Source organism: Lutra lutra, chromosome 7 (genome assembly GCF_902655055.1).
Source record: "Lutra lutra chromosome 7, mLutLut1.2, whole genome shotgun sequence".
NCBI lineage: Eukaryota > Metazoa > Chordata > Mammalia > Carnivora > Mustelidae > Lutra > Lutra lutra.
Genome location: NC_062284.1, coordinates 129364690 through 129385648, shown reverse-complemented (window position 1 = coordinate 129385648; position 20959 = coordinate 129364690). Strand labels below are relative to the sequence as shown.

The 20959-nt window shown below is 48.4% G+C and overlaps 1 protein-coding gene across 27 annotated transcripts in view; it reads left to right on the top strand.

The window, feature by feature from the left end:
- Nucleotides 1–20959, top strand: part of NRXN3 (neurexin 3) — a 1668422-nt gene that overhangs the window by 148521 nt on the left and 1498942 nt on the right. For all 27 annotated transcript variants that reach the window (XM_047738119.1, XM_047738148.1, XM_047738133.1 and 24 more), the window contains one exon: nt 1408–2832. In XM_047738119.1, the coding sequence (XP_047594075.1) occupies nt 2124–2832 (709 nt within the window). In that variant the 5' untranslated portion in view covers nt 1408–2123. The remainder of the gene's footprint in view (nt 1–1407; nt 2833–20959) is intronic.

Genomic DNA, 20959 nt, shown 5'->3' with positions numbered 1-20959 from the left:
AATTATTAAATGAGTCAATTAATAAGCAGCTACTTTTACAGCTCTCGGAAATTATACCCTTGCTCTTATGTGACCAAAGAAGTCTCTGCTTGGCTGGGTGGGCCAGAGTCTGCTAGAGTCAACACTTGATCACCCACTTGACTTTGACTGGGTGTTGGTGCATTTCCAACCAGTATAAAATATATGTAATATGTTCTAGGTTCTAGCTCTTCCTCATTGGTTGGTCATTCTGCAGTTTTTGTAGTTGTTAAAAAAGTACTTGTGGTTTTATGTCCTGCCCCTCCCCCACAGACAACCATGCCCTCCCTCATGCATAGACACACAAGGATTTTTCTTCCCATCCCCCCCCTTTTTAAAAAGATTTTTTAAAATTTATTTGACAGACAGAGATCACAAGTAGGCAGAGAGGCAGGCAGAGAGAGAGAGAGAGAGGAGGAAGCAGGCTCTCCGCTGAGCAGAGAGCCCGATGTACATCTCTATCCCAGGACCCTGGGATCATGACCTGAGCTGAAAGCAGAAGCTTTAACCCACTGAGCCACCCAGGCACCCCTTCCCATCCCTTTCAGTCTGGAAATAAGAAATTAAAGAATGTAATATTTACCGATCACCTACCATGTATATAGTCTCATGCTAGGATCTTCCCATACCTGATCTCATTATAACCTCTCTCCAACCTTAGAAAGACATTTCTTTCCTCTGCTTTACTGAGGAGGGAATAGAAGCTCAAATACATTAAGAAGTTGGCTCAGAAGTTCCAAATAAAAGAACTAGGATTCAGGCATAGCTTTTTTTAAGTCTCGAAACACAGTTGTTTTTTTTTCCTGTAAGAACTTTTCACCAACATGTATTAAGAGATGAGAGTTGTTTTGCTCATTACTCACTTTCTAATTTATTTCTGCTGATTTTTATAAATATTTCTTTCAAAAACTTAAAGGTGGAAATCTGTCTTAGGCCGCCTACACCCAGGCATTGGATTGTCAAATTGAAAAAGAAAAATCTAAAAGAAATCACTGTCATTTCGTGCCTCTTAACCAGTAAATAGTTAAAATTATGTGTCTGTGCTTGAGTGTATAAAGTGTTAGCACTTACCTTAAAAATAAATTTTAGCTATGTGACCCTCTGATATGGATACTGTAAAAATGTGCTGATACGGCTTTGGGAGTTTTATACTATTTTTGCATATGGAAAAACCGCGCGCATCGTTAGGCACTGAGCTCAGGGTTCTGCTACACCTCGGCGAGAACCTGAGCCCTCTCTCCTATTTTAAGCACCAGGCACTATGGCAATCACTAGAACAGCCTGGCTCCTGGTCGGCAGTTCATCAATATTTGTGAAATAAGGTGCAGTGTTTTCCTGACACCGCCCTGATCTTTTTCTTCTCTCTGCCTACCCCCCTTCTCCCTGCAGGTGTGTTCCTGGAGTCCTGAGAGGCAGGTAATGGGCAGGACTGCCTCTGGCCTGCACCATGAAGCCTGAACCTGCTTCGGCTCTGCCCTGGGCCCTGCCCTGCCTGAGCCCTCAGCTTTGGGTGGCCCCGCTCCCTGCAGCCCCCTGCTGCTAGGAGGTAAAACTTCAGGGCTGGTCCTTGGCCTGTTTCCGCCTTTCACCCGGCTCACCTCACCACCGCTCACACCTCCTCCATCACGGCAGCCCCAGCCCAGCCCTCTCCCCGGCCTCCCTGGCTGGGGTGTTCGGGGGTCCGCTGGGAGGAGCGCGTTGCTGAAGCCTTCCACCCACCGAGTACCTTCTCCTCCTCGAATCAAGGCCTCCGGATCCACATGGATAGCTGAGATCTTTTCTTGGAGGACACTGGGCTCCTCACTCTGGTCTCCCACCTCCCCACCTGACTTTCCTCCTCTTCTGCTGCCCGGCCTTCCCCTCTGCCTCGTTGTTGAATTTCCTGCTTGTGTGCCCATCTGGGGCCGTCTTGCTCACGGTCCTTCTTCCTTACCCTCTGGGTATTAGTGCGTGTGGGCCTCCATCCTCTTGTGTGCTCTCTGTGCCCCGCACCGGCCCGGCCCATCTCCTCTTCCTCTCTCCCTTCCGCTGCCAAGGAGGGGGGATCGTCCCCTGAGGGCTGTTCCCTGCCCGGCAGCTCCTCCGGCCTTATCCTGGCAGCCACGATGAGCTTCACCGCAAACTCGGTTTTCTTCACCCTGAAGGTGAGCGTCCTGCTGGGGTCGCTGCTGGGGCTCTGCCTGGGCCTCGAGTTCATGGGCCTCCCCAACCAGTGGGCCCGCTACCTCCGCTGGGATGCCAGCACGCGCAGTGACCTGAGCTTCCAGTTCAAGACCAACGTGTCCACAGGGCTGCTCCTTTACCTGGATGACGGTGGCGTCTGTGACTTCCTCTGCCTTTCCCTGGTGGACGGCCGCGTGCAGCTCCGCTTCAGCATGGACTGTGCAGAGACCGCTGTGCTGTCCAACAGGCAGGTGAACGACAGCAGCTGGCACTTCCTGATGGTGAGCCGCGACCGCCTGCGCACGGTGCTGGTGCTCGACGGCGAGGGCCAGGCGGGCGAGCTGCAGCCTCAGCGGCCCTACATGGATGTGGTCAGTGACTTGTTCCTGGGCGGAGTCCCCGCCGACATTCGACCTTCTGCCCTGACCCTGGATGGAGTACAGGCCATGCCCGGCTTCAGAGGATTAATCCTGGATCTCAAGTATGGCAACTCAGAGCCTCGGCTTCTGGGGAGCCAGGGTGTCCAGTTGGATGCCGAGGGACCCTGCGGTGAGCGTCCCTGTGAAAATGGCGGGATCTGCTTTCTCTTGGATGGCCACCCCACCTGTGACTGTTCCACCACCGGCTATGGAGGCAAGCTGTGCTCAGAAGGTAAGACCTTCTTCCCTAGCCCTCTCTTGTTAGACACCCACCCTCCAGGTTGGGTGAGGGCCAAGACCCATGGTAGAAACCAACGCTGCTGTTGAAGGCCATCTTTAGTTACATGTTAGATAATTGGGTCCCTTTCCTTGAGGAGGGGTTAGAAATCCTTTGATTGCTCTCAATGGAAAACCCATCAAATCTCATCAGGAAGAGGATCCCAGCTGCTCAATCATGGGCTCTTTACTCAAAGGACTAGTTGGTGTAGACTGCAGGATATGAGCCCAGCTCAGCTCCTTCCACTGATGTGCAGCTTAGCAGGGTCAGTGCAGAGCAAGAAATCCAAGAGAAATGGGCAAAGTAGCTATCTTTGTCCTTCCTGATCCCTTGAGAGTTGGACCCTTGGGATGGATGGGAAACTCCTCATCATCTCCTTAAACCCCAGGAGGAAGAATGCCCATGCAAAGGAGAATGAGGGCGGATGGATTCCAGGCCATGCTTGGCCCGCTATCATCCCAGCCCTTCCACTTGCTCCTCCTCCCACAGTCTTTGAGGGAAGTGTCTGGAGGGTAGATGAGGCAACTGGGGATGGGCCTACTCAAGACCTCTTTCTAGCAGCAGGCTTTTTCATATCACGTTCTTCTTTCCTGTCCTCCCTTTGCATCTCCGTGTACTGAGAATGGTATAGGAAAACATGGAGACCGACAGGACCCTTGTCCAGCCAAACACAGGAGGGAGCTGGCGATACTCAGCGTAGCCTTGGAGAGCCCCCCAAGTTCAACTACAGCTTCCCAGGGAGAGGGGACTCAAACCCAAAGACTTAGACTGCCCTCACCTCATTCAATGAATTTTGACTGTTTGGGATTACCTATGGGAGGAAGTGGTCCAGACTCTACTTTGACAAACACTTAAAAATCCAGATTCTTGGACTCTGGGACTCACTGAAGGCCCAGCTTTGAGCAGGAGGGAGCGTTGAAATGACAAAGAGCGTGAGAACTAACCACATGGGTGTGTGTGCTGGGGTTTGGAATGAGGAAGAGGTAAAGTTCAATTTACAACTGTTCTTTTGGAATTAATCCCTGGATTTCTCTAGAAATGTATTGCCATCCCACGCTGGTCTCTCCATGGAGGTGGTGGGATGGTGTAGGGCGGAACAGTGGTTCTCAACCTTGGCGACACATACTAAGATCACTTAAGGGAGTTAAAAACTCTCAGGCCACCCTATGGACCTGTTCAATCAGAATTTGGTGTGGGGTAGGGGGTGAGGTGTGGGATCCAAGCATCTGTATATTTTTAAACTCCCCAGGTGATTCTAGTGTGCAGCCAAGACTGAGAAGCAATAGGACAAGGGAGGTCGGGTAGGTGGGGCCAGATGAGTGTCTCAGCACTGATCCCAGGGTTTCTTCCTTCTGATGAGTCCCCTGTCTTGTGGCTTGTAATAAAAAATAGTGTCTACAGGGGTTCCTGAAACCATCCCACCATAGCCCACCCAGCCTAAAGAGGGTGTAACTGATATGAACTTTAGCCACAATTGTTAAAAATTTTTTTTTTAAATCAAAGCGAATTTTATTTTCCAGATGGCACATGCTGGAGTCTAGGACACCTTGAGGGGTCTTGTTGGAGGCCCCTTTGTAGGTCACGTAGGGGTGACTGGAAAAGCCTCCCCAGGCCTCTGTGGCTGCTTTCCCTGGCTGGGCTGCCCTGAGCATCACGTCTCCCTTCCTGTGGGTGGGCTACAGGAGAGGGAGATTCAAGACACGCATGCCTCCTTTTTTTGGCTTCTTTTTTCCCCCACGGGGCCCAGTGGAAAAGCGGTTGGGGAAGAGCAGCCGAGGCAACCCCAACCCACAAAGCCACTTTGGGAATGTGGTTATGGAAGCACTTCTTATAAGCAGGTGCCTTCTGGAGCTGACTGCTGTTCCAAAGCTTCTTGGCTTTGGAGAAAGTTCTTCCTGAAGACGCTGACATGATCACTTGTTTTTCTCATTCACCCAAAGGATATGTTCTGTCCTCAGAACTTGCATTGAAAGCTGGCATTCTTCCTTTCTAGGGACTAGGGTGTTTGCAAGTGTGTTGTTAACTTGCTGATTACCCCTGATTGCATTTTTTGTGTTTAAAAAGAACTCATTTCCTCTGGGCAGGTCTGGATCAGCACTTTTCTGCTGGAAGAATCTCTATGCTGTATATGTGTGCGATTTGTCTTCTCTCTCTTGGTGTGTGTGTGTCTGTGTGTGTCTGTGTGTGAGTCAGGTCTCCAGAGGCATTTTTTAGAGCAGAGTATAGGCAGTCAATTTTTTAATAGCTAAATACAACATGTATATTTTAATAATAGTTCTTTCTGCAGGGTTCAGATCGTCTAGTGGCTGTGGATTGATACCCCTATCTGAAGAAGGCAAACACACAGCACAGCTCATTTATTCTCCCAATACATAAATAGAGTAAATGAACTCTGTAGTAACAGTAACACTTGGTTGGCTCAGAATAGAGCGGTGCAAAGGTTGAGGTGAGGGTGGCTGCTGGGGGAGGTATCAGAATTTACTGTTGATAACTTGGAGCCTGTTGATTCTGGTAATTGTCATCATGTCTAATCAATCACAAAAAAAAAGCACTACAGGCTTTTAGAAAAGATCTGTCTCTCCACACGTAGTTAATTCCTAGATAGTCAGCAGGGGTGGGGTGGGTGGGGAAGATACTCACCTATAAAATATTAAAGGGAAAAAAATTACAGGAGCTGCTAAGTGTCAAGTAGATCTTGCACAAAACAAGATAAATAGCCCAAATAAATGCTTCCCATTTTCCTCAAGATGTGGGGAGGTGGGTAGTGAGGATGCCTCCATCCCCCATCTTGCCCCCTTTCAGCTGCGCGTGGCAGGGACCCGAAACCAGGGAACTTATTCCAGAGGCGGGTCCTGTGGTTGTCCCAGTTTGTAAGAATGGCCTTGACTGATCGTGTGGGGGCTTGTACCCGGGACGGAAGGTCCGTTGTGTACTTCATGCTCTAGCAGCTAGGGAGCAGGACTTGCTGGGAGGGCCCCTGCAGCTTTAGATGGATGTAGTCGGGGCCTGTTGGAGGCACTCTCTGTGGTCCATTAGCTGCTAGCACGCCCGCGGCATTGATGTTTGCTCGGCCTGTCTGGCTTTCCATGCCTTGATGGCTCCAAAATGTCTCCATGCTGCACCCTACGAAGAACGCACAGATGGGCCCATCTCCTTTATGTGCTTTCGGCTATTTTGACCCCGCAGTGGGTATTTCTTTACAAAGACCCAGAAGATACCGGAGGTAGCTGCTGTGAGCAAGCTGGGCCCGGAGGGTCAGAGGTCGTGGACTCAGTGTCTTCTTTCACATGGTGAAATGTTACTCGCTCTGGCTCCAGGCTGAACTCCACGCAGCCTGCTTGAGAAAACTTCATCCCAAGGCTCCCAGCCTAAGTAATGGTCACATTGAATGTGATGGAGAAGAGGTCCCAGAGTTTTACTTCTAGGTGTTATGTTTATAAGTAAAATGTTTTGGTGTTCAACTTCAGACTTGTCAAGGCTGACATTTATTTTTTTTAAAGATTTTATTTATTTATTTGACAGAAATCACAAGTAGGCAGAGAGGCAGGCAGAGAGAGAGGAAGAAGCAGGCTCCCCATGGAGCAGAGAGCCCGATGCGGGGCTCGATCCCAGGACCCTGGGATCATGACCTGAGCCGAAGGCAGAGGCTTTAACCCACTGAGCCACCCAGGCGCCCAAGGCTGACATTTAATCTTGCCTTTTTAGGAAGGGCTTGGAGGACTGAAGAAGTGAAGATAGTTCAAAATGATTTTAAAATTCTGCGTCTCTGTTCTGGAAGATAGTCTGGCTACGGCATGGCATATGCACTGGTTTTGGTCTAGCCCAGTCTCTCCCCTTACGGGTAGCCTGGAATCTCACTGTGCAATGAAGAGGTATCCTGAGCTCCCCCTAGAGAGCTATCTCCTCAGGGGTCATTGAGAGTTTATTATTACCTTGAAATGAGTTTAAAATTGATTGTTTATTTTTAAACCATTCTTAGTTATGAATGTGCATGTATTGAATTTCTTAACAATCTTATAGTCATGAAGAATTGATTCGCTCCCAAGGTGTGTACATTTCAGTACTGAAGAGCTCATTTACTGTGTTGTCAGCCTGTTACCTGTGGGGTAGGGCCAGGGAAAGATGGAGAAGGCATCACTTGTTGATTTCTCCCTCCGGGTCTCATGCCGTGGGCCTGCCTATGTCATATACCACTTGTGTCCACATTTTTAGGTTCATTCGGTGAAGAGGCATGAGGTCTTATTCAGTTGGGGGAGAAAATAAATCATTGTGCTCTCTTCCTGCTGCCTTGGGCAGGTGCCCAGACCAGAAGCTGCTGTCTTGAGTCTTAGCTCTTAAGTTTTCAGGCATTTTGACTCCCACAGTGAGGTGTAGAGGTGGGTGTTGGCAGTAGGGGCCTGAGCCTTACCACAAGCACACTGCTGAGTGGTACCCAAGGGCCTCCCCTTCCCATCCCTGACATCTGACCCAGGTTGGTTGGATGGATGGCTCAACACCGCCGGGTGGTCTTGGTAAGCCTTCCTGAAGGCGAATTTTAATTACTTTCCTTTTTATTGAGAATTTTGTGACTCTTTCCCCATTTATCAAAACCAGAACTGGGATGGAATGGTATACCAAGAGACTGCTTGCCCCTGAGCATTTACCAAAGGCCAAAGACAAAGAATGTTATAGTTAAGGCGGCAGTGATGGGCCCAGCTGATCCTTCTGCTTTGGGCATTTGTGTAAAAACACAAATCTCTCCTCCCCTCCCCAGTGCACTTCCTGCTGGGATTGTAACAGGGCATTGTTGTTCCCAACCCGCGCGACCTGGCCTGGCCTGGGGCTGGGGACTCGCAGGGGATTGGTGAGAGTCTTCTGTCTCCTTGCCAAATCCTTCTCCCTGGTGTGGAGACGGTGGCACACAAGGGAGGCCTTACAACATGCACAACGGGTAACTGTGGCTTCTGAGACCTGATTGCCACCCAGCATTCAGGCTTTAGGTGGGACTAGCCCAGCCAGCCAGCAGGGGCTGTCGCTAAACGGAACCTGAATAGGGGTCTGATTGCTCCTTTTTCCTCCTCTTCTCCTGATTACCAAGTGAGATTTCCTGGGTATGCTGTATGCTAAATGGCTGAGCAGCCGCCCGCCACTTGCACCAATTATCCCTCTTTTAACTGCCGAGGGAAGAGCAATTTTTTTATACCCCCCCCACCAGCATCTCTGCCTTTAAAGAAATAAGACCCTTTTTCCTTGTTCCCCCTTCAGTGGGGGCGAGAACAGCCCTTTTTCTCCCTGCACAGTCTGCACACCAGCTGCAGGCCCAAAGGGGGTGGACACCGGTTAATGCTTCGTCCAAATTCAGCAAGGTTGAGGGTCCTACAGGCATTTTGCCAAGAGCCTTGGAGTGGCACATGAGCTTGCATTTGCATTTGGTAATGAGACACCCCAGGCCCAGCACTGGGGGCTAATTATCTTCACAGCCCCCATCTCCCTTTTCAGGCCGCCTGGGAAAGATGGTTTCCAGTTCCTAGGGCAGCTGCCCATTAGCTGGGTCCTCTGCTCCCTTCAGAGGACAGAAGAGATGGGGTAGGGGCTGTGCTTGGGGCATAGGACTAGCAACGACCTCCCCGATGATTCCTGTTGTCCTGCAGTGTGTGTCCTGTGCGACAGGCCCAGAGGTGGACCTGGAGTGAGAGGCTTTGGGGCAGGGCTGTGAGGGTCAGGTACCGTTCCTTGGGTAAAAATAATGATGATGTTAGTATTACTATTACTGAGTCCCACCCTGTGCCTGACAGCCTAAGGGCTTTATATGCATTGTCTCATCTCATCCTCGTGGCACCCCCGTGTTTGTGAGATCATTCACTAGTGCCATTGTACAGATGAGGAAAATGAGGAGTAGAGAAACCTGGAACTCGAACAAGGTTTAGTGTAGGTGTTAAGGGCATGGCTTCTGGAGTGAAAAAGAGGGACTTAAATCTGGGCTTGTCCACTGATAAATTGTGTGTCTTTGGAGATGGTTTTGGAAGCTTCAGTATTCTCATCAATAGTAATAGTAGTAATAATAATAATAATAATAATAATAAATGATGTCAGCTAGCATTCAAGGAGCACTAGTTCCATGTCTGTACTACTTTGCAGAAATTATCTATTATAACCCTCACAACCACTCAACACACTATTATTCTCACTTTGTAGATGTGGAGGCTGAAGGACAAGAGTTAAATAGTTCCTCCAAGGCCACACGGTTAGTAACAGGCAAAGCTGGGATTTGCACCCCAGCAGCCTGGCTTTAAGCCTGCACATAACCACTACACCATCCTGCCTTGCAGCAAAACAAGGATAAGAAACCCTACATCATCAGTGGTTGAGGGCACGAAATTAGATGAAATGTATAGGGTCATTTACATCGTCTTAGGGGAAGAACCAAGTCCTGACTCCGGGCTGTTGGTTGCCTGGTGCTTGGAAGAATGAACTGTGTGAGTCAATTTGGTTTCACAGAAGGTCTGAAGCTTCCCTGGGAGTACCCCCACCTCTGCCATTTTCCTTCATCCCCGTTTAAGAAATGGCAGAGATAAACGGAGGGGAATCCAATTTTGTTGCCATTTGGCCCCTGCCTAAGAACACAGGATCACTAATAACAGTTGTGCATGTTGGATAGTATTTGGAACTCTTTGCAAACTTGTGGTGTTCTGGCCCCCATAGCAACCCAATGAGGCAGGTGGGGAAGGCTTTGCCATCCCACAACAGGTGAGGAGACCCTGACCGGAGGTGCCAGTGAATTTGGTGTGGGTATGAGAGGAAGCTTTGATGTTGCCTGTTTGGCAGGTGTCTCTGGGACCTGCTAACCCAGATCCCCAACATGGCATTTTTTTCTGCTCCTAGGCTCCCTTCATTAACACAAATGGCCTGTGTCTCCATCGTGAAATGGAGCATTGCCTCCCTGGATGCTGGTGATAAGCAAAATGTCAACCTCCTGGTGTAGTAGGTTATCAGCTTGGCTAGTCCCGGGAGCCTTGCTCCTCCCAGGCAGACAGAAAGAGAGAATATGAAAAAATGAGAGAGAATGAAATGAATGTCTCTGAGTGGTCGATTCCCACCCTCAAGACACTGGTTTGAAGTGAAGTGACTAGGGTTTGAACCCACGGGTCCCGAGGCATTTGGACACAGCTGCACAGCCCTGGAGCGTCACCTGACCTCTTCAGATTTAACCTTTGGTTTCCCAGGTACCAGGAATTGCCCAGCACTCAACCAAGGGTTGGCGGTAAAAGAGGGAGCTCCTGGATTACTCTATCTTGCTCTGTTGCTGCCTTCTGAGTGTCTTCACACTAACAAAACCAAACTCTCTTTCTCTGTGTTTATTTTTCTCTTTTCCTTTGTGTGTGGGGGAGGGGAGATTATCACAGAGCCGGATTCAACCCAAAACAAGACCTTTCCTATAGCCTCACTTACAGGGTCCCTTCTAAGGTGCCATACCTCATTTTGAATTTGTGATTTTTTTTTCCCCCTTAAGGGATCCCCATTATCGTAAGCTTCCAACCCCACTGCTGTGGATCCGTCTCTGTTAAGACTTGTTGCTGTCCCGTGACAGCAATGTTGCTCTGGGTGTACATGGAGTTCTCAGTGACCTAGGACCCTTCATCACAGACATATCTTCCTTCATTTTGTAACCAGCAGGGCAGGAAGAGCCATGGAGAGGGAGTGTGGAGGATGAAGGGCTTCCAGGAATATCGTTTGGGAAGGCAGGGGGAGCTATCTGGGGTATCCAGTGGGGAGAGTGAGGACATGTTTAGAAATGTTTGTAGACGATGCAGAGGAACATGGTGGTGTGTAAAAAGAGGGGGTGCCCCCATCCCGCTCCGGAGCATTTCCCAGCTGAAATTGGGATGTTTGGTTCTCTGCGGCTCACTGGGGGGCTGTGTTCCAGGTGACAGGCTGTGGCTGACAGAGGAGAGGGACAAAGCGTGGCTCTGCAGGCCTGTCTCCGTGATCTATTTGGGAACTGACAGCGCCAGTGGGTTGTCATTACTGCTGTTGTTCTCCAGAAATTGATGTCTTTGGGTGACCTATTTAAAAGCAATACGGGGCTCCCTTTAAATGTGTCATCATTTATATCTGCTCTCAGACCTCCACCGCTGTCCACAGTGTTCCTAAATAATGTATTTTCCAGTTAAAAAAAAATCTTTTTTTAAACTCAGGAAGCAGTACTAGCAAGCTTTCAAAGATAAATTGATCTCACACTCATCCAGCCAAACCTCCCAGCTCTGCTCTGTGATAGAACTTACTTTGCACGTGGTCCTAGAAACGGTGAATGTATTAGCTGTTTGGGGGCGGGGGGAATGCTGTACTGGGCGAGGGTACACAAGAGTCTACAGAGGATAGAGACGAACAAAAGACAGAGACCCTAGCTGTAGGCCACGGGAAACTCCTGGTTTAGGTGTACCGTAAATTGCATGTAGGATCCTTTCGGTTTTACTGAGGCTCTTATTGAAGTGTCTTTGTAACTTAGATGACCCTGAGGAATTTTCCTTCAAGTTTCTTGTGAGACTCTATGCATCTGATCGTCTCCTTACATTTTTGCCTCTTGTCTGCTGGTCCAGTTCTCCTGAGGTAGTTCTGTTAGCAAAGATCTCAGAAGAGAGTCTCAGTAGTCCCATGGTTGTCAGCAATGCTAGGACTGGCATCTTTGCTCTCCCAAGCAGTGGGTTCCAGGCAATTCCATAACCTCTCCTCCGAGTATTATTGGGAATGTGTTGTCTACAGCCCCTGGAGAACAGACAAAGTGCAGTGAGAGAGTGTAGAGCTTCTTTAGTTAATAAGTTGCTTTAAAATAAAAATAATACCCTTCTTGTGAGAAGGGACCAGCCAGGCTGACATCACAGGTCTGTGATCCAAATGGAGGGAACAGGGCTGGCAAGGCTGGGAGTGCACCAGACTCTCATGGTTTCTTCCTTCTTCCTCATCCCCTCAGGCTTCTTTCCTTTCCAGAAGGGGGTCCCATCTCTTGCATGGTTATCCTTGGACAGCTAAAGGAATGGGGAAAGGTGGGTTTAAAGGATGTTAAGCCTCTCACCCATGGGATTCCTAAAAGACGAATCATCACCTCGTATACTAACTGCATCTAGGTCAGGAAAGGCAAGGGCAGAGTTCAGGCTCAGGTGATGTGCTGTGAGACCCTTCTCACTTTGAAGGAGCCACACGGAAATTTGGGGGGACTCTGGTGCCAGAGTGAGGGGTGGAACCCCGATCCCATGACCCATTGGAGGACAGTAAGACATTTACGTTGCCTTCTAGTCATGGCTTGCCCTGTGTAAGACACTGGAAACCAAGGTACGTTGTTAAGAATCATGGGATGATAACTTCGGAGGGGACGTTAAGTGTCTTTGGGTCCAACTTCCTATTTCCCATCCTCTTGTCCACTGTGTAAGACATTTCTGCTCTTCCCCCAGAATTACCCTAGTCAGCTGCAGTGACAGATGGGGGCTGAGTGGTTTTCAGGGCAGCCTAACGTGTCTCTGATCACTGCAGAGGATCAGGGCGCTAGCTTTTCCTACATGGGGCTGCTCTCAGCCTCTAGCCACTTCCTCACTGGTCCCCATTCTAATTAAAGCAGTCTGACCTTTGCAGTGGCCATGTGGGTGAGGGGATGGATGGGTCATAACACTTCTGGATGATGCTTTGCAAGAATTAACTCGTGTGTCAAGAAAAATTCATAAGGGATTCTCTAATAGGCACTAGTGGTGCACACACCACCGGGTTATTTCGAATTAACTGCTTGTGATTAATCTTCAATCATGTGGGAGAGGCTGATGTGGGAACAGGCTTTGAGGTAAGTGGTGATTCATACTCCAGTCATTTTGTTCCTAGGGAGCTTGTACTCCGAAAGATTCGTGGTTGGCCCCATCTTTGGCTCTATTGTCTGTGCCTCATTTCATCCCCCTAAGATGCCCCATCTTCCTCCCTACCCAGCTAGCTTTGCAACATCTCTGATTTTCCAGGGATGCCCTCCCCCAGGACCCCCGGGAATCTCGAATAGCTTGACAATAAGATGAGAAGTTCTAGAATGCCATGGAGTAGCATAAAGTGGAACCGGGTCGGACTAGCTGAACAAGCGCATCCTGGCATTCGGGGTTGGACACCCCAACAGATATCAAGGTTTTGCTAAAAATCCTAATGGGATAGTTAAAAAATAAAAAAAGGGATACGGTCATGAGATGAAGCAGGATTGGAAGCAAGAAGCAAAAATGCTTCCATCTTGCCAGGTTGCCCTGGATATCCCATGCTTTGGGCCCTGTTGAGCAGAAGTCTCCTAGGGAGAGGGATTAGGAAGGGCTACATGATGTTGCTCCCACATGGACATTGACTGGAAACCTGCCACACACTCCCTCCTGCCCTGTAAAAGGGAAGAGGCTGGTCTTGATGTTCAGCTACCTCCTCATTGATAGTCAGTTTGCTGACAATGCAGCAAAGAAAGGAGAACTCATCTCCTAATTGGGTGGTTTAAAATAGTTTACTTTTTATTTTAATTTTAATTTTAAATGTTTTTAAGATTTTATTTATTTATTTGACAGACAGAGATCACAAGTAGGCAGAGAGGCAGGCAGAGAGAGAGAAGGAAGCTGGCTCCCTGCTGAGCAGAGAGCCCGATGCGGGGCTCGATCCCACAACCCTGGGATCATGACCTGAGCCGAAGGCAGAGGCGTTAACCCACCAAGCCATCCAGGCGCCCCAATAGTTTACTTTTAAAAAAAAAATTATATTTTTGAGAGAGAGCCCATGGGGCTGGGGGGAGGGGCAGAGGGAGAGGGAGAAATAATTTTTTTTTAAGGATTTTATTTATTTGACAGAGATCATAAGTAGGCAGAGAGGTAGGTAGAGAGAAGAAGAGAAGTAGGCTCCCCGCTGAGCGGAGAGCCCGATGTGGGGCTCGATCCCAGGACCCTGAGATCATGACCTGAGCCGAAGGCAGAGGTTTTAATCCACTGGGCCATCCAGCTGCCCCAGGGAGAGAGAAACTTAAGCAGGCTCCACGCACAGTGTGAGCCTCATGCAGGGTTCAATCTCACAACCCGAGATCATGACCTGAGCCAAAATTAAGAGCTGGAAGCTTAACTGACTAAACTACACAGGCACCCCTAAAATAGTTTCCTTTTTTTTTTTTTTAAAGCGAGAGAGAGCATACAATAGTTTACCTTTAGAGAGTAAAGCCCACAGGGGCGCCTGGGTGGTTCAGTGGGTTAAGCCTCTGCCTTCGGCTCAGGTCATGGTCTCAGGGTCCTGGGATCGAGCCCCACATCGGGCTCTCTGCTCAGCGGAGAGCCTGCTTCCCTTCCTCTCTCTCTCTGCCTGCCTCTCTGCCTGCTTGTGATCTCTGTCTGTCAGATAACTAAATAAAATCTTAAAAAAAAAAAAAAAGAGTAAAGCCCACAGACATCATTCTGAGTCTAAGCTTGAGATGTGCTCAGAGTCACAGGCTTCTACACCACAGTCTCATCGTCCACCCAGGCTCCATGGACCATGTGCATGTGCTGGGAAGCGGGCAAGACCATCTCACACAGTCATGTGAGAATTGTCACATGGGCAGATTATTGAGTTTTAGTGGCAGGAGAAACTTCGCAGTTTGCTTCTCCTGATGTTGAGTGTTCAGCCTCATGTTAAGCAGATTGGGGCCGTTTTTCTCCCATGTAGAGTGTATAACCAGTGGCTATGTTTTAATGTGTCTTTTGGCTTCTTTTGGCTTTCACATCCTTGATGCAAGTTGCGGTAACTCAGCTGAGTTTCCCAATTCTCGTTGTAGGGGCGTATGCAAGGAGGTACTCTCATTGAGAACTCTCAGACCTGAAACTAAGGGAGTACCATTTCCCTTTGTTAATTAATTACTGCACTTACAGGCATGGGTGCTAACCTGCGTGTCTCTGGTATGTGACAAACAGCAGGCGCTCAATAGATGTTGCATTAATAAAACACATGACGTGTCTGTGTGCATGTACTTTCATTTTTTGTATGTGCGCATATGTGTCTGTGTTCATGTGCTCGCTAACACCTGGTGATGGATGGATGTGGGTTCCCAGGAATGTGAGTTTAGTAATATCTGCTTAATAATTGGACCAGCGTGTCAGCTGTGACTTGGACCGAAGGGACATGGGCCACCCTGGAAACGCCTTCTCTTTCTTAATATAAACAGTGACATGTTTACCGTGGGACAGTTTTCAGTGTGTCTGTGCCAAGCACATATACATTCCACCCGGTCTGATCTTGTTGAAGACAGACTGGAAAGACTTCCTTGTTTGTTTACAAAGCAATAGTTTCCTGTAATAATTACAGGCAGCAGCCAGCCTGGGACCATGTAAATGCTTGTGCAGTGGCTGGTTGAGGCAGACATGTGGTTGTCACTGGAGATGGAGAGGCCCCATTAGCTTATGTGGATTCCCTGGAGAAGACGAGGCTCACTGGGGACAGGATAATTGTCCTCGGATATCAGAAGAGCTGCCATGAAGAGGAGGGAGTAGATACTGAGTGGGAGGGTTGAGAGATCAGAGCTACAGAGAAAGAATCCTGATGCTTAGAGCTATTGGACCATGCCTCCCCTCATCTGGAGGGGGTGCAGCGGGTGCTAGAGTGATAGCTGTCAGTGTGTGCTGGTGTGTACGTACATGCCTTCAAACCACGGACACCATGCTTCTGGGGGTCTCAGTCTCCAGGACCACCCTTATGTTTGATCATGTTCATCCTCTGCTTTTTAGGGGGCGGGGGTAGGAAGTTGACACTCCAGATCACTGGCCTTGAACATGGGGCACATGAAAGACCATTATATGGGGAAGAAATAATGAAATGTATAGTTAACTTATTTGCAAATTATTTGTAAATAAATACACATCTTTTAGAAGAACACATTAAAATTATTTTTTCTAATAGGGAGTTTGTTCAGAAAGGTTTGGAGGCCACTGATCAACACACAAGCTGTTGATCTCTCTTCAGTTGAATATGTTCCTCCTGGCCTCCTGTTACAATTCCTCACCCCCTGCGGGCTTGCAGCTTTCAGGTGGAAGCTGGTGCTGATGGCATGTATATCAGGCTCTCCTCCTCCGTCCTCAGCCCTGTGTGTGGTGGTCTTGGTTGACCTTGCCAGCAGTCTGGAAGGGCCCCATGGGAAGATGCTCCGGTCATGCCTCCCTCCTTTGGAGGCCTCACTGTTTGGAATTACTAATATTATCCCAGAGCTTCTTTCGTCATTAAATCATGGCATTTGCTGGGGCGATTTTGGATTGTGGAAGAGAACAAAGTCTTTGGGGTATCTTCAGGCGTTTACAAAGGAGTTCTTGATGTATAAATCATGTATCTCTTGGAATAGGTCATCTGTTTACTGGGATAAGTACATTTTTCTGACATCCACGGAGTATCTGTTCTATATTGACGAGGTCCCTGCCCACATGGAGCTTGTGGTCTAGTTGGGGAGCCTGTCAAACCAAGAAGTGCAGCATGCATTAGAGCAAGTAGGATGTGAAGACAGTAGGTCAAAAGGGAGTGTCCCACCCTGCTTGGGGTGGGAGGACAATAAACACTTGGACTTGGGAGATTTATTTGGTAGACCCTGGGGGAGGAGGGGAAGGCATTTCAGGGCAGCCCTGTGAACCAGTAGTTTGCAGTAGTAAAGGTGGCTGGATTGAAGGATTGGGGCCAATGGGAAGATACTAAGGAGTGTTAGACTGAGTGGGTCTCAGTGCTTTGTGAGGATTTGGGACATTATTTCTTCCTGTAGTTGGGGGCCATTGGAAGATTTTCAGTTGAGTAATAACAGATTTGAATTTTTGGGAGATGGCTGTAGGGGCAATTTGCATGATGGATTGGCTGGTGATTGAAAGGCTTAAAGCAGAGAGGCCCGGTGGAGGCTCCTGAGTGGTTTTGTTGACAGAGAGTCTATACTGGAGTGGTAGAGATGGGAGAAGGGTCCACTGCAGAGATGCTAAGGAGAAGAACTTAATAATTTGCAAGGCAGTGACATTGAGTGGTGTTGGACTCGGGCTGCCTGGCTCTGCCACATAGTGTCTGTGCAAATTTGGACCAAGGACAATTTTTCCATCTGGGAAATGGGAGTAGTAATAGCGCCCACCATTTAGTATTGATATAAGGTTTAAATGGGATAGCACACATAGAATGCTTAGAACAATACTTGGCACATCGTAAGCATTCAGTGAATATTAGCTGTTATTACTAATTAGTATCAATTACCTTTTAAGATTTTTTTATTTATTTGATAGAGAGAGGAGAGCAAGCAAGAACACAACTAGGGGGAGGGACAGAGGCAGAAGGAGAAGCAGGACCCCACAGAGCAGGGAGCCTGATGCAGGGCTTGATCCCAGGACCTTGGGATCATGACCTTAGTGCAAGGCAGACGCTTAACCCTTTGAGCATTATTCTTGAAAAAGGGAAGGAGGAACTTCAATGACATGCTCTTCTGGTTGTAGGTATAACTAGGGCAGGAAAGTCAGTGGGAGGAACAGATCTGGAGTGAAGGCAAGAAGGGTTGTAATCAATTTTGGTTTGTCCACACTCCACCTTCTCTTTTAACTCTGTAAGAGACTTGCAAGATGTGCAGAGAGAGGTGGGGGACGTGGTGGTGCTGGAGGAAGAATGGGGTTGGGCACAGATGTCACGGTTGTTGTAGGGGGGTGAGGGAGGGCTTTGCACATGGATGAGGTTGTCTAGGCAGACAGTATAATTGAGAGGTGAAGAAGGTACAGAACCTTTGGGAGCCTTAATATTAAGATAATAGGAAAAAAGGAATCTATGGCTTGATGCAAGTGGATGACCAGAGATGTAGATGGAAACCAGGAGTAAAGGAAAGTTCCTTAAAATTCTTCACTCATCAGTAAATGACCTGGTTGACATTGGAGCACCCATTTGAATGAAATAGAACTGCATCAAAAAAATTGCATAGTTGAAAAAAATTGCATAGTTGAGTTTCAAAAACTATTTACATTGGCCTTTCTTCTACCCTCCATCTAGTGTGTTCTGTTCATTTGAGAAAATTTCCGCGAACAGAAAGTGAAGTCTTGTATAGAGGTGATGAAACTGAGGGTTTTTGGATGTTCTGCTTATGATGGAGTTTCTGGCTCCCAGAACATCAGAATCCCATGGGAATCAAGGACTCAGAAATCCGAAAGAATCAAACCTAATGAAAAGGAAATGACTTGCCCAAGATCAGTCACCTGGCATTCTTATTTGTGCTTTGCATTTGAGACCATGTGAGTTACACATGAAATGCCTTGCCTACGTTTTTGTTGGAGTTGGGCATTGAGTTCTAGAGGACACCAGCAGTGGTGCTCAGTTCAAAGCCATACACTTTCTCCTGGGATTGGCCAGAGATCCTCTAATTCTGGTCCCTGGAAGCCAAAAGATCAAGATTCCCCCACAAGGGGGGCTTCAGAAGCTCCTGGCTGGGCAGCCAGTGATGTAGATGCTGGTAATTAATTCACTTGTGGTTTCTCTACCTCTGCCAGGGGTAGGGTGTTTGGAAAGGAAGCAAAATCATTTCTTAAGGAAATTGAGGCTCAGTTCTAGTTGCCTGCTTGTGGCCTTTCTCCTATCTCTGACTCTCTGGGGTTGGGGGTGGGTGATGTGTCCGTTCTCCGAATGCTTGCTGTGCCTCACAGTTTTCCAGGAATTTCAGGACACAGGAATTTTCACCCAGCTGTGTTGTGTGTTGCTGTTCAGCAATCTGAAGTTGCTTATCCAGCGTAAGTCAGAATGGGGAGCCTAGGGAGGAGGGAGAACGCCTTCGAACATTTTTCTAAGCAGAAGAAATTGAGGTGTTAGGGGCCCAGCTGGCGTGTGATGGGAACCAAGAAATGGAGCCCACGTGAGCGTGCATGCTTACATGAAATCTCTTACTGATGATGTTATTCCAAAAGGGCTTCTTCCCACACCCTTCCACAATAATGAACCCTTACTGAGGACCTACTGTGTGTCAGGGAAGCATGGGTGTGAACAAGACAGGCATGCCTTCATGCTGCCTAATTCACCAAGCAATGATCAGCTGATGGAGGCTGTGAAAGGGGAAGCATAGAGTAACGGTGCTTTGTACATTCAGGGGTCTCTCTTCAAGCCTGGTGGAACAAAGGCTCGGTGAAGTTCAAGACATTCCATGGAATCACAGGAGGCCCAAGGCTTTTTCAGGGGGGTGACTGCAGATATTAGGTGGTTGTAGTTATTAAATGAGATAATCAAGGCAAAGCAAGAAGCAGGTTTATTATCACATAAAAAGACGCTCAATCAATGAGAACCATTATGGCTATCAATCCCTGCATCAGGCTCCATGATGATCATTGCTAGCCCTATTCTAGGCACCTTACATCCCTGACCTCATGTAATGCTCACAACAGTTCTCCAAGGAAATGCTGTGGTATTCCCATTTCACAGATGGATATGCTGAGGTTCAGAGACATATGCTTTATTTGCCCAAGCTCACACTGCCATTTGCTGTCCATTGGAAGCAGGCACTTTAGCTCCAGGCCACATGCTCTGCCATCATGCTACGTGGAGGTAGTTACACAGCCCCAAGTCCATGGCTGTCCGACATGAACTCCTGAAATGGAACAAGTGGTTAATTTAGCCTCCAGGAGCCTGCTTATCTCTTCCTGGTCCATTCTTCCCCCTTCCCCTCCACCACCATTTGATTTTTTTAAGCCAATGTGTAGCCAAGGAGAGGTTTGTTCCCCCAGAGCCCATTCTCAGGGGGTGCCTCTCAACAGTGTTTAGGATAAGATGATAATGTCATGGTTATTATGACAAGGAAAACTAATAGAGGAGCACTATGGAATTAAAAGTGTTATACACAAGAGACAACACACCATGGCTCAGACCCTGCATTTCTCTAGTTCAGCCCATCCCCCAGACTCACTTTCCCCATGAAAGAACCCGCTATCCTGTCCCTCACCTCTACTCACTAACCACCTCCAGGCCTCCACCAGAAGAATTACTCACCTCACTGATTCCTACGCCTCCATCAGATTTCAGCTCAGACCTCACCTCTTCCAGGAGGCCTTCCTAGACCCCAAACCCAGCCCACTCCATCTGGACGAAGTGGCCAGGACTCCTTGTAGCATCCACCATAGCTTTACAAATGCAAGGTGACTTGCAACAGGCCACTCTGCCAGCAGGTGGCTGGGGCCGTCAGAGCCCAGGTAGTCTAACTCCCAGTCTGGCATCCATTCCCTTCCATCATGCTGAGAAGGGGTAAGCGGCCCCGGAGAACTGGCTGATGCCAAAGAACACGGGTTGCTGAGCACAGTATGCGACGATCAAAACAGTGGCGGTGCCTGTCTTGGTGCAGTTAGAGGAAAGCAGCTGTGGAAAACTCAATCCAGCATATGCATCATTATAATTGTGATGAGTGCTATAGACGGCAAGAGCAGGGTTGGGGGAGATCCCGTGAGAAAAAGGGTGTCCAGGGAGGCCCCTCTGAGGAGGTGATGGTAAAGATGAGAAGGAGTAGGGAGGAAGCAGTGGAGGGGGACAACCTCTCTTCATTGTCACTTGATTGGCCCAAGGACAGGTGCGATTAGTCTAATATCACTGGCAGGACTTGGGTCTTTTATTTCTAAGTATTTGTTTGGAATATGGTTGATGCGTAATGCGGATGGATGGAGGGAGGTTGGGAGGGAGAAAGGAAGGGAGGACACGGGTGGGGAAAGGGAGAAACCTTCAGTGTGATGGGATGAGGACACTGATCGTGTCTGGTAAATGGGCGTATACACGGATACCTCCATGTGGAGTTCAGAACCCTAGAGGTGAGGATTTGGGGGTTGAATCTCTGTCTAAAGGAAGCTCTATGTGGAGAAGGTGAAGATGAACGACTGCTAGGACAATAAAGTCAGGGAGCAGGACTGCTGGGTGGCTCAGTCGGTTAAGCGTTTGCCTTCGACTCAGGTCGTGATCCCATGGTCCTGGGATCAGGTTCTGCATTGGGCTCCTTGCTCAGCAGAGAGCCTGCTTCTCCCTCTGCCTGCTGCTCCCCCTGTTTGTGCTTTCCCTCTCTCTCTGACAAATTAAAAAAAAAAAAAAACTTTAAAAAAATAGAGAAAGGGAGTTTCATTAGTTGCCAGCC